The sequence below is a fragment of the Haliaeetus leucocephalus genome, unplaced genomic scaffold, assembly GCF_000737465.1.
Source record: "Haliaeetus leucocephalus isolate CR32 unplaced genomic scaffold, Haliaeetus_leucocephalus-4.0 Scaffold545, whole genome shotgun sequence".
In the NCBI taxonomy this organism is placed as follows: domain Eukaryota; kingdom Metazoa; phylum Chordata; class Aves; order Accipitriformes; family Accipitridae; genus Haliaeetus; species Haliaeetus leucocephalus.
This window is the reverse complement of record NW_010972981.1, coordinates 5,670,551-5,685,213: the sequence shown is the minus strand read 5'-3', so window position 1 is coordinate 5,685,213 and position 14,663 is coordinate 5,670,551. Positions and strand designations below refer to the sequence as shown.

At 36.0% G+C, this 14,663-nt stretch overlaps 1 protein-coding gene across 2 annotated transcripts in view; it reads right to left on the bottom strand.

Moving 5' to 3' along the window:
• The window catches only part of RBPJ (recombination signal binding protein for immunoglobulin kappa J region), a 64,305-nt gene that overhangs the window by 22,933 nt on the left and 26,709 nt on the right, over nt 1-14,663 (bottom strand). For both annotated transcript variants that reach the window (XM_010576871.1, XM_010576872.1), the window contains 2 exons: nt 7,562-7,600; nt 4,288-4,383 (listed from right to left, as the gene is read on the bottom strand). In XM_010576871.1, the coding sequence (XP_010575173.1) occupies nt 4,288-4,383; nt 7,562-7,600 (135 nt within the window). The remainder of the gene's footprint in view (nt 1-4,287; nt 4,384-7,561; nt 7,601-14,663) is intronic.

Sequence of the window (14,663 nt, the reverse complement as noted above, 5' to 3'; positions counted from 1 at the left end):
GAAAAGTGGAATAGGTTGAGTCTTTGGCACCACCTGGAATATTGTTTTAAATCAGGCAAGCACCGAAGGAGAGAACAATATTCCTTCAGTCAAGTCAGGCCAATCAACACAGAGAAAATACGGTACTTCAAGTAGACAAGCTACCCTAACTGAACTTGCCAGGAAGCAAGGAGTAGAAAGTAAAATAAAATCAGCTCATGTCATTGCAACCTAGTTCTGATGCACTCAATACTCTTTTCAAACCACAGGCTTCTGGGCACAAAGGTTTGCCTTTTCAAATCACCCAAGTCTTCCCTGTTTTCATGTTACAGAAGTCTTTGCCTTCAGGAGGATTTAGAAGTGTCTACCAGCTAGTTTTCTTTATGTTCAGGGTGACATTAGCAGTGAAGTTTTTCCTTTGTACCTGTTGGTCAATTCAGAGTTGGTCAAGGCAGGAGGTGTGTTTGTCAATTACCCGCATTATTCTGAGCATGAAACTACTCAACAGTCTTCTTTCCTTCTTAGGAGTTGAAAGAACTAACAACATCCACTGAAGAATTCAGTACAACAACAAACAAATGAAAAATCATTAGGTGCCAGAGTGCTAAGGATGAAGTATTGAAGCCATGGGGTAAGCCCTGGAAAAGGCTATGCTCTCAATAACGAGCATTTACTAGAGAGCAGGCATGCTCAGTTTGGTGAAGGGAAGTATTTGAACAGAAATTACAAGAGCTCCTTCACTAACAGCCATAAAACAAGACACAGCTAGACCATTCTTGGCTAATCAGCAGTGATAATGTTTAAACTCAGAACAGCATGTAATTCACAAATACCAATCCGGCTCACAGTCTTTGATGAACTATGTCTTGGAATCCAAAACACTTCAGCACTTTAAACTGTTGAATGTTCACACTGTTCAGACTCTGAAGAGAGAAGTCTCAGTGAATGGTAAATATGGAAAAAACCCAAGAAGCACAGGCCAAACAGCCACACTCATCAGGACTAAACATCACCTCAACCTCTACCAGCTGAATGCCTTTGAAAGATGACAGCCATCCAACAGGAAACATTAGGCAAAAAGTCTTAAATTCAACTAAAGTCCATCACTGAGCTTACGACCTCCTGGCTACTTTGTTAAACTAAACATTAACTTTGGGAAAAGCAAGGCTAATAAGAAGAGTCCACTCAAAAAAGAAAGAAGCCTCCTTTCATTATTGTTATTTACGGACAAGTATCAAGAACACTCTCAAATTAACCCAGAAAGTCTCCATCTGTGCGGCAACAACCTGGAATTGTGTTTCTGTGAGGCCTTTTTAAACCAGACCACACTACGTGAGATCTGCACCGTCTACAGTGAGTTTTCAAGAGATGATTTCACCATCTACTAAGCCTCATCAAAACACAGAAAGGTAGCTATTGTGCTAACCTTTTAATTATGCCATGCAAAGTTTATTAATGACAGAAATTTTCCATGACCTCTCAACAAACAAGGTTTAAAGACTGGAACAAAAGGTGGAAGTTTGTTTCGGGTTTTTTTTAGGTTCTATATTTATTTGAAAGACATGTCAAATTTAAGAAATAATTCCTTTTGTAACTTGAATTCTTAGTTAGAAAGATAGTGCAATTTAACTTATTCTTTATAGATCAAAAATTAACCAGATTATATCCATGCTGTAATGAAGTCCCATGGAAAACATGAAATTTCTCCATAAAAACAGGTATGAAATAGTTTTCTGTCTATAAAGCAGATGTATGCAGAACAACTCATTTCACAAATGGTATTTAATGTAAAAATGGTGAAAACTTGATTGACCAGTTGCATAAAGCAGCCTTAAACCTTTACTTATTTTGCTCATTCCAGCAATACGAAGCAGCAAAGGGCACGTTCTGCTATGAATAAAACAGAAGCCATTAAAAAACTCAAAAAAAAAAAAAAAGAAAGAAGAGAGAAGCTTATTCATCATTCAGTTTCATTAAGTACCTTAGGGCACACACGGATCCAAGGATTTAATAACGCATTTTGCTTTACGCTGATAACAACAGGACATCATTACTGATGCTAACAGTCTGGGAACTAGCAGAACAATACCAAAGACAGTCTAAATGGTGCATTAAAACGTAAGAAAACCTAAAGTATTTAAACTGAAAAATGAAATCTTGGGATGGATTCCAAACTTTCATTTCATACCCATACCAGAATGGCAATCATTTCACCATCGTATTATTTTATAAAAAACATCCAACAATTTTCATTCCTAATTGCCTTTGCAAAGCTCTGAAATTCTCTACACTCACTTGACATGCTTCCGTTTTTAAAGAGGTGAATCTGAGGTACCGTTTCATGAACAAATGCAGTTGTTCTGATAGGCAACTGAACTGCACCTCACAAAATCTAAAGTGGTAAAAGAATGCTTAATCCCAAGTTAGCAATTGTTTCAAGCAGTGAGAAACCAGTGACTAGTTTGCCGAACATTACCAGTACTTAGGTAATGTATGTGCCACAGTGACTTTAACAGCATCAAGTGAAGTATACACATATATTCAAGGCAACAGAAATTTATGGCAAGGCTATGAAATGCACATAGGAGCTTTCAAAAACTGTTAGCAAATAACAATTTGAAGTTTTGCCCTGTATTCTTCAAAACACTTATGTAAGTTTTCCAAACAGTAATGGAACTTTTAATAATCAAAATTACATACTTTATCTTTTTCTTTTCTCCCTTCTTTTGATGCAATTTGTTCTCCAAAATAATGATACACAGGACAGCTTTGCAAAATGTTCCTGCCCTCATGAACTGCTCTGGTCCCAAGAGAACAAACTGACTGAAGTTAGAGATACACTGTTTAGAAGCTCACTTTCTTATCTGCAGGCACACCCCTCATTTTTTGGGGAGTAATATGCTTAACTCATCTGCAGTGACGAGTTAACTGTGCAACTCTTGAATGACAACACAATCTGAGAAGATAACAGAGGTCCCTATACTGTCATGATAAATCTTTTTGGCTGTTGAGTTTGCTGCAAAGAGTTAAAGTTATCATTACTGCTAGTAAGGCCTTGCATTGCAACCCTTTTGTATTTAAGCGTGGCAGTGAGCAAGAGGGCTGTATAGTTATATAGCAGACACACAGCATACTTGTCTGCTTCCATGCCCTTCCTCCTTTCTCTTTTACTGACTTCCCATTCGTTTCTCATCAAGAATTTCAGAAAGATCTAAAAAGTACTTTGAGTAAACAGTTCCATGGAGCTGCAGAACCTGGACACTGCCCAAAAGAAAGGACTTGAGACATTGGCTAACAGAAAGGATGACACATATTGAAAGAGAAGTACTCAGGCACAGAATACTGAAGAACAGTTGAAAATATAGTCTGCATCGCTGTGTTTTGCAGGCATCAAGAAGTGTGATTTAGATTGGTAGCAATGAACCAAGAACTCTGCAGGCTTAATTCTAATGTTCCTGTTTTCTAACACTTTCATACATAAATATGTTAAAATCTCAAACCTCAGAAAACTGTGAAAAACAATGATGTAACAGGACTTACACAACAGTGGCAAAAGAAAGCTGAAAACTTCAAAACATTGATGCGCTGAATATGTGGGCTTTTGTGGTGAACAAATATTAATAATACAAAGTATCTGAAAACTAACCCAATACTGTGCTATTTATTTTAGTGAAATTTAAGGTAGAAAAGTATAATTTATACTTAAAGAAAATTCACATAGAGAAGACTGCAGGAAATTCACCTTTGCCCAAAAAGCATTCATCCTCGCATCTTCCTGTAGATTCTGTCCCTTAGAAAATTACTTATTATTGTAACTTGTACTGTATTGATTTTTACGAGAGAATGTTTATCACAAATATGGTTATGATTGACCTGTCATTCTTTTTAAACCTATTACAGATCTGATTCAGAGAAGTATCTCACTGAGGCTAGCAATTTCCCTTTCACGTTAATTTGAAATTACTCAGGAAAAAAACCTCTTCTACAAATAGTCACCATTAATCGCCTTGTTTACTCCAGACTTAAAATGGAAGGCTTAAAATTAGAGCCATTTTAGTTTAATGGAAGAAGAACTTCACCCACAGATAGAGAACTTTTTGGCAGAAACAGGCATCACTACATTGAATGCCACAGGTTTGCAGCATTTGTTACATAATTAAATGATTTACGAGAACACATTTTGGTCTACATTTCTTCAGACTATAGCACAATCTGAGGAATTCTGCAGTGTACTACGCACCAGACTACACACTATAGTTTCCCTAACTGGGAGCTGTAGAGGGAAGCCAGGAAAGAATAGAGACTTACCTTTTTTCATTTCCATACGACTTCTGCGCAACTTTCGCATGGAGTATTAGCACTGTTTGATCACCTCGCTCCTTTAGATAATTTCGCATTGCTTCCCTAAAAATTAAAAGACAAAATAAGCTTTGAAAGTTCTTTTGGTTTTGTTTACAATTATAATAATCCAGAGACAGCTTTAGGATAAAAAACCCAAACACCTGAAATTCAAAAAAGACAACCATTAATAGCGTCGAGATGAGTTTGTTTTGTTTTTTAAGACAATTACACAGCCAAACCAAGCAACTATCTTGCATGAAGCTAGCCGTAGGGGTCTGTGCTATCAATGCCAATCACTACACCATGTTCAAACACCATGCACACCTTATTAATTCAATACTGTCCCCTTAACTAACTGCAATGTTTATGTAAAAGTTTTCTTTTGGTTGTGAAAATACTAAGAAAAAGTTAAATTCTTCAGCTTATTGTTTCATCTAGTTTTCTAGAGAAACCCTCTACTTCCTGCATACAATCAGGTAAAAAAAATAATTAGATTTTCTATCGTTCATCATCACTGTAATGACAGACATCATATAAAAGCTATAATTACCTCAAACACACCAACAGCAATTCCTTGAGAGAAGTAAGAGAACAATACACCCTATCATTCTTCTGTATAATAATCTAACTGTTCATTAAGCAGCATGCCAAATTCAACACCCTAGGGTTTAGCTGTGTCAGAGTGCTGACAGGAACACTTTTAAGTCCCTGGAGGAGCTTTTGCAGGTTGAATACCCACCAATGCACTCATCTTCAAATTCATCAACCAGAGAAACAAATTATGAATTTAACAGAAAGTTACATGAAGAGATGAAAAGCTGCAAAAGAGGGATTTTGACGGGTCTGGGGTTGGGTTTTTTTGTGAACTGCATCCAACTGTTGAATTCCCTTTGGACAGATCTGGAAAACCAAACATTCAAGATAGAAGATAAAAAGCAGTATTTTGTTGACAAGACCTTTTCCAAAAGAAATCCCCACATACGGTTTCATAGAGGAAAGCAAGCAGATTTGAGGCAGGGAGGGGCTGGACATCAACAACCACCCAGCTTTACTAATGATGTTTCGTAAATTCTTGCATTTGTCATGTCGGCATAAGACAGTGATCGGTGTGCTAGATTTTCTGTGTAAATAGCAGGATATAGGAGCAAAGACTTGAATTACTGTTTTAAATTTGGACTAACTTGATCTATTACATTTGACATTGGTAAAACTTCTGTTTATCTGTGAAAGCACAGATGGAAGAACTGTCTCAAAGTGCACAGAGTTACTTTATTTACAACCATTGTTTAAGAATATATTTTAAACCACAAAACATAATTCACTGTGAAATGATTATACATTTCATTATGATATATATTAGCTCATTTAAGTGGTTTAAAAACTTTTAATCTGACAATTTGACATACTCTTTAAGAGTACTGTCATACTAAACTAAGAACACCTGTCATACTAAAAACTTTTGACTTGACTACCATTAAAAAAAAACACTCAAAACCAGTAACCCACACACAAAACCACTAGGTGCTATCTCATGTTTATTTAGGATTGTATGAGGAAGAAATTCTGCCTTTTCTCTGTAGCGACAGACCAGTAAGACTTGTACAATCCAAGCTCCTAGGAGAACTAGGAATGTTCTCCTCCAATCTCCCCCACTGATAAAGAAAAGACATAACCATTGCAATTCTTGCATGACTTTTTTCATTATTAAATCTTAAAACTCTCCACAAAGGTAGTACTACTATAGTTTACATCTAAAACAACTAGAACAGTACAAAGTAGTGTTGTTCCGTCGAAGCCTGCACAACAATGAATAGATTATTAGACAAACAGGACTGCCTTAACACAAAAAAGCACAATAATTTTCCAATAATTGAACTAAATGCCTTTAAGGATTTACAGATACATTTTTTAGCATTACAAAACCAAATTATACTCTTACAAGTTTGTGTGACAGTTTTTCTGTTTCAGCATTTTTCTCTTCAAAGGAAAAAAGTTAGGTTGCTTGTTTCCAGCCTCTATCAGTATAGAAATGGTTTAAAAGCTACTGCTTTGAAGAATGGCTAGCAGTTCCCAGATGCCTATCCTGTACTCACAGGAAAGAGCACCTGGCACACTGAGTAGCTAAATCCTGTACATGAAATTTAGAGTCACTATAGTTAATAGAAAACTTAGTTAAAAGACCTTACACTGAATAGTCATTATTTTTGTTCTTTTTAAAATCATAGAAGATAAATTCTTAGTGTCTTTAAATATCCCTGAAAATAGGTCAGCCAACAGGAAACAGCAATGTTTGTTCCATTATGTGTAAGTCAGTATAGATCAATTTTGCATTAAAATGAAGTTTAACAATGACACAAGCTAACCTGAACCTTATCCAGAAACGCAATGAGACATATATCCCCAACCCATGCTTTACATGAGGCATCATAATTTCATTCAAAACAGAAGTAGGCCAGAGTTACAATGGGTTTCCATGTCTTTATACAGCACTATTACCACACAAAACTACAAAAAAATTGCACATCTTTTGTACTTCAAGCAAACAGTGGATTTTAAACTCAGTAGCTACTTATAACTGGCACAGTTTGTGGCACAGAATAATAAACATTTGTATAGACTGTGTTACAACAGTTTGAAAAAAAATGGTGACTACTTAACAGTTTCTAGTATAAATACTTGCCAGGCAGACCAGGAACAAATAAGGCACAGTACTCCAGTCACTCTAAACACTTTTCAGAATGGATTGACTTGATGGTACTATTTGATGCTATCTCTGACTGTTTAGGTTTCACCAAAAATTGGTTAAGATCACTACTTGACAGCACTGTGTTCATTTTACTGTTACCTGCTGCATGACAGCAGTAATGCAATAGCTGAATTTTGGCAGTAAAAAGTATTATTTTACATGACCTCACAAGACACTTTTACCCAAGAAAAGAAATCCGTCTCATTCCTGGTGATTTAAAACTGAGCAGATTCACATCCGACTGAATAATCTACAGTAACTGATACATGAAGTCAATACCATTTCTAAAAAGGCATTCTGAGTACCATATTAAAACCAAGCCACTCCCTGTTCAAAATTTTGCTTCTGGCTGCTGATTGCATACAATAACTGAAAAGCTTTGATATTTAAAATTCTAGGATTAGCAACCCACAATTTTTTAACTTGGAAATCCTTCTGAGAATTAAAAGGGTAACTTTAGAAAATTGTTAAAACCAGAATTTCTTTAATGCTTACCTGGTGAGCCGTTTTGGTTGAGGTCGCTCTCCAAATTTCCTGAAAAAAAAAAAAAAAAAAAGAGTTGCTAATTTAAAACATTAAGAGTTTAGTCATAGTTTTGCAGTGAAATACTATCCCAATTTTACAATTTTTGAAAATGTATCAGAATCTGGTGTCTTTTCTTTGCAGTTTCCTAGATAGATTACTATCAAAATATCAACCACCTCCTTGCAACAGCTTTTCCCACACCACCAGGGGCTTTTTTAATTTGAAACAATAGATAACTTTCTTTGCTAAACTCACATTTACTTTCTCTCTGAATCACTTTTGAAAAGTTCAGATATCACAAGTATGTAAATAACCAGAATATCTTTGCCATAGCATTGACCAGAAGTGCCAACAAAGGCAGCTGTTATCAACATACAGAAATTAACAGACGTATCTCTGAGTTGACAAATCACAGTGAATGCTTCCCATCAGGACAATTTCTCAGAAATCTGTTTTTCTGTAATGACTTCTTACAAAAAGGATGACAATGTATTTCATATGTGTCAGTACAGAATTATAAGAAAAATATCTCTTGTGGAATGTAGCCAAGTGTGATCCAGAAAAATCCTGCTATACACTTAACATTTTTTAGCCATAAAGTGTTTTGAGACAGCTGCATTTCTTTCAGTGCTTTAACACTGTTCCTGAGAGAGTGTACACTCTTTACACTAGGTTAAGACTTTCCACAAAAGTCTTCATTTACATAAGATACTGAATTTACACAGGACAGAAACATTTTCATTAACAAAAACATCTTCAGATTAAACCAAAATGGTCAGGTAAAAGACCTGAAAAAAGGAAGGCTGTACCCCAGCAACGTACATCTGCTCAACCTGGTAAGGAAATATAACCACAAGCTAAAATAAGGACAAAGAGGGAAGGGAAGAAAAGAAAAAAAAAAAAAGCGGGCTTAGCTTAACACCTTTCCATCTAAAAATAAACTGAGACATAAGAGGCTGTGCTTCTGCTGCCAGTGTTCGTAAGTATTTCTATGACTTTCCAAACTCTTTGATAAGTGGGCATATCTTTCTCTTTATGCTTCCTAGTTAGTGAAAAATACCCTTTTCTAATACTGCCCTACAACAGTGTTGGAGGCTCCCTAGGACAGCGAGAACTTGATCATTACATGATGAGACAAGAAATTCCCCTGTTCATGCAGTGGATCCGTCCTGAACTCTACAGCAACTGGTGGTGGAATGATTTGATACATTCCAATTTCATTTGAGTAATTCTAGAAATGTACAAAGTAAAAATACACAGCTATTGCCATTTATATAGTTGAGCAGAATAGCACTCTCCTGAAAAGACAGTGACGAGAACATTCAGCAAATTTTGAAGTTATTTTTCCAAGACTTGAGAAATTAATCTTCTAAAAAGTACTGGTAGTTCACTCTACATACAGGAATTAAATAAACAAGATGAAGCCAAATTATTTTTTTCAGTTTAAACAGTGAAATTAAAATTTATTTTTCCAACCAGACAGAAGTTCCTTTCACATTTTACGTTCTTGTTAGTATACTGTTCACTTGTTTGACTTTTTTAAATTTAAATGAAACAATGAATCTAAAATTCTTGCTGCAAGATTTGCTTTTATGTTTTTTAAATTGTGAGGTCTATTGGACACGTACTTCATTTATATTTTTCTCTGTGGTATGTATCACTGCATTGTCATTTGTAATGCAGAAAGGTAACTAATAAACCCAAACAGCTTTGCAGTTTGGCAGCAGTAAAGTTATATCCCAAAGCGTTTCTGCTTCTACCACTTATCTTTTCAGGATCTGCCTAGCTTAATCTCCCAAGCATATCCTGTGTCTCTGATTTTCCCTGGATAACAGTGTGAGTAGGTGTGTGTATCCCACCTCCCCGGTACTATCTATGTAGTTACTGTTCTCCCCTGAAGACCTAGGATCATTATATCTGGCAGAGGATTCACCTCTCTTGTGACTCACTGACTAGACAACAGATTACCTTTAAGCAATACTCTCCAGACAAACAACAACCCTATAGATTAGCTGCCTGATTTTGAGTAGAACTAGTTTTTGTTTCAATCCCTCTGCACATTTTAATTCACCATGAAAAAAATTAAGAAGTGCCTAATTTGGAGCAAAGGAGGCATTACACACACCACACTTGCTTGTACTGTTGCCAACAGACCCAATCCAAGATGAAGACACTAGTACATCAGAAACTGCATTAACACAAAAAACCCCTCCCAGACAAAATCTTACACTACCCTAAGGCAACATCTACCCATGCAGAGCTCTTGAGAGCAGCAGATACATTCCCCTTGCATATACACTTACTGCTGCCTAAAGAGAGCTTTATTAGCAAGGCATCTATACAAAACAGTTGCAATTACTTAAAGAAATAAACCCCATCTTTTTCTTTAGTCAAAGCCTGAATATACAGCACAGGAAAAAGTACCAAAATCCCCATTCTTCAGAGGCAGAGCTAAAGCACCGAGTCATTCTGGAGATGCACAGGGTAAACTCTGATCATCTGATGCTCAGTGCAGTACCTTTATAAATCACATGCCAGCTTTCTCTAGCCTCCTCCATCCAAAATAAAGTTAATTATGGCACTGTAATAAACTTGTGAACACACATAAATGTAGCCTTAGCAACACAAACCTTCCAAAGAGATGATGCAAACTAAATTTGGTAAATCTTTTATTATTCTTTCAATATACATTAGAGAGAGAGGTAGAACAGGAAGAAATTACATATTCATATTTACTTACTTTAAGTCCAATTTTTTACTGTCTCTAAATTAAATTCAGCTACTTTTTCCTCAATAATATCATCTTGATGGATGACTGACAGTGAGGCACCCTAGCCTTAGTGTCAATGAAAAGCACTTTCCTGTGCCACCTCAAAATCACTTCAAAGATCCCATAAATGTTCTTCAGAACTAAGAACTCTAAGACTTACCTACATATCACTCAGATTTTCACAGGGATAACTATATTTTAGGAAAAATTAATGTGAATTGTACAGGAATGCTATAAATAAAATTATTTAAACAAGTGACCAATATGTGCATGAACAAGGTTGATGGACATTGCATTCTTACACACCCAGTAAAAAACCTCCCTAGCTCAATAGCAACAGTCAAAGAAGTTAGAATTCAAGGATGATTAAGAATGGAATAGGAAACACAAACATTACCATGTCATAGCATTATTCTGCCACACACCCACAATTCTGAAAACTGCCTGGAGTTCACTGAAAATGTAGGGGAAAAAAGTAATCTCAGAGTAATAAAAGATAATACAAAAGTCAATATGGATGCTCAATAGTTTTCATATGCAACTGGCTAAAACTGTTCAGCCTTTAGTGAGAGTGAGAGCATGAGAGAAGAGTGACAAACAGATGCAGAGACCTAAGAGACTAATAAAAAATAGACTAAATGTGAAAAGGAGATGGTTATCCTCTCTCTCACAAACACAGGAATTAAGAAATATATCTAATATCTGAAAACTTCATTTAAAAAAAAATAATTCCTTGCTCTACAAACACTGTTATAACTAAGTTGTGAAACATATTGCTAGAGGATATTGTGGAGGCTGAAAGCACAAATGGACTCAAAAGATTAAACAAAAATCTGGTACAGAACTCCATCAGCTTCTATAACTCACAGTGACCTATTTTTTACAACCTTGTTCTCAGGAAAACCTAAACCATGTTCTACCAGCAGCAAAGAAGTTACCAGGAGGAAAAAACCCAGTCCACATTTACCCTGTCTTTCATATTCTTTCCTTAATTGTCCATTACTGATCACTAGCAGGCACAGTCCGGTATATACACTCCTATGAACCAGATATATGCCACAACAGCGATTGCATTCAGGATGCCAGATTTTCAGTCACATTGCAAAACTCAAGATATAAAAACAATACATGAAAATTAAAAAAAAAAAACAAAAACAAAAACAAAAAACCACCAAACCAAAAAAGCATCACATGTATTTCATGTAATGGTTCATCTGGTTTACTCTTTCCATGTGCTTGCAACTTGATGTAGATACCTGTATTGAAAACACAACCTGAAGTACAAAAACTATTAGTAAATACCATGTAGAAGAAAAGACTAGAGGCTTTTTAATTTTTCTGATGTTAAGACAGCTCATATTAAAGCACAAGAAACACATTATCATTGGTTTTGTACTAAATGACAGACATTGTACAAGCTATGATTGCTGTTATTTCAAATTTTCATATTTAACTGGCATGTTGAAAAATGAGCCAGTTCAGACCTTTCAAGGTTACCTGTCAGAGATGACAGACTGCAACATTTTTCTTGCAGGTTTTCCCTGGATTTCACCATTCTGAAATTCCTTTTTATATTCAGTATTTGTATTCCTCCTCTTTGTTCATATCTTGAAAATATGCAGATTGATGGATAACAAATATAGACAGGAGAGGAAACTAAAAATTGTATCATAATTGTATTTCTACAGTGGTTATTAAACAAGCTAAATATATATAATTTGAAATCCTAATTATAAGTTATATATCATTATATCTGAATGCTCACCAAGTTCATTGCCTTTCCTTTGTTTTTTATTTTACTATTCAAGACTAAGCACTGTTTCAGGTGTACTGTATTGTAATTCTGAACATACAGTCAAGTTGCTGTTTCAATTCACAAAACTAATTCAGTGCAAACTCTATTTTATTAGTATCTCCCTAACACACTGCACTGCAAACATGAGCATGAGCATTAGTCACACCATAATCACTTGCTGTTGCAGTAAGTTACACTTGTTCTAGTAATTCTTTTTTCAGTCCTGTATTTTCTCCAACCACTAGTTTGTATTCTATTATTTCATGTATTTTATTTCTCTTCTGATGCTAAATTAATTTCACTTCCACATTTTGCACTGAGGGCATAACTTTTCTCCCACATCATGTCTCAAATCATTCCTCTTTTCAAGTCCATCCTTTTCATTTGGCAAGTCCTAGTTTGTCATTCAAACTTTTATTCAAACTTCTTTTCCCCATTTACAGAACAGGAAGTGAACTTACTCTTTTTCTTTTCTACCTCTTTACTGCCCCTCAAGTAACAATGGAAATGAACAAGTGTACTAACATTAATCTTACAAGTACACTAACTAGTTTTGCTCAAACTTTTAATATTCTCAGGTTAGGTAAAAACACGACACAACATATAGGGTAAGTTTCAAATGTTTTCAGAAAATACCACAATGCCAAATCCTATTTGGAATTCCTAGCTCAGATAATACGTACTATACTATAGTTTTCTATGGCTGCAGGAGTATGAATTTCCACTGTTTCCAGCATCTACAAAGGAGCACAAAGACAAAGAAAATCTAACAGTTATTATATGCCTCTACTAAAAGTACCAAATTTTTTTCTATCATACAGTCTTACTTTCTGGAGATAACTGTTTTGGATGAGGTGGCTTTTTTTCCCCAATGGTTCTATGTGTCAAGTCAACTTTGGAAGGAAAATAGGTAAGTTAAAATTAACCAAGACAGTTTGCCATTTGCAAGAACAAAATTATATTTTAAAAAAAATTAAAAAAAAAAAAAAAAAAATCACATGCTGTCCCATCCTCAACTTTGACTGAAAATCTGTGGTCACTAAACTGCTCTAGCATCCTCCTGCCTGGAATATGAACTTCAAATTTTTCCGGTATTGGCCTTCAGCCAAGAACATCCTTTTTACAGTCCCTGAGAAAGTCCATTCACCTTTATTTACCGAGCACAGAAGCCTTAAAAAAATATTTCCACAACATTCAAATAGAGGCAAACTTTAGCAATTTGCCTTAAGAATTCTAATTTCACTTGGCCTATAGACTGACACAATTTTTGGCATCTAGTAGGAAAAGTACGGATCTTTCTGTAAATAAAGCTTTCCAGAAAGGCAAAAAGCAAAAGGGAGTTGACAAATTTGAGTACAGTAGGAATAACAGCTGACCAGAAAGCAAGCATGTTGGAGAAGCCAACATGGGGGGGAATAGCAGGAAGAGAGAGGACTGAGAATGGGAAGACATGAAGGCAAACTAAGACTTGCTTAGTGAGAATAATGGGCCTGAGAACATTATGGAAGATGAGGCATCAGAAAAGCTTACGGCAAGGCAAAACATTCAGATTTAACTCCAGAACATACAAAGACTAGTAAAAACACACTACAGTTACCATTTTCTCTGTCAACTTTTTCTGTGACAGAAGTTTTCATGGTGTCTTAAAAATTTCACATTGAAAATAAGAGCAAAATACTTGCATTACCCTGAAGAATCCAAAAAACATAGCAGATATTCATGTGTTGAGATGTCTATTTTCTTTTTGCCTTACACAAGCATAGAGAGATCATGGATGTTGGGGTCTAAGCCCGGTAGGAAGCTAAGCACCACACAGCTGCTTACTCCCCTGACCCTGCCATCACAATGAAGAGAAAAGCACGAGTAAAAAGCAAGAAAACTTGTAGACTGCGATAAAAATTGTTTAACAAACAAAGGAAAAGTGGAAGAAACACAAAACAAAACAAGCCAATCACTCACCACCTCCCACATGTAGACCGATGCCCAGCCAGTTCCCAAGCAAAAGCTGGGTAACCTCTCTAAACCCCTCTCCTCTCCATTTTATTGCTGAGCATGACATTGTATGGTATGGAATATCTCTTTGGTTAGCTCGGGTCATCTGCCTGATTGTGCCCCCTCCCAGTGTCTTGTACACCCCACAATCACTGGGGGGGGACAGACATGGGACAAAGTGAGAAACAGAGAAGGCCTTGACGCTGTGCAAACACTGTTCAGCAAGAGCTAAAACATTAGCATGTTATCAACACTATTTTGGTCACAAAGAACACAGCAAGCACCGTAACAGCTGCTATGAAGAAAATTAACTCCATCCCAGCCAGACCCAGAGAAAACTAAAGAATGAATGCTTTTTACATGGGAAAGAAGTGCCAGATTTTGAAAAGGCAGAGTGCCCATTCATTGGAAAAGTTTCACTCCCAAATGTCCAACTGTCAAATCATTTCCAACTGGACCTACACACTTGTTGGTGCTTTTGACTGATCTAGCAAGGGCCTAATAATTTTCCTGCA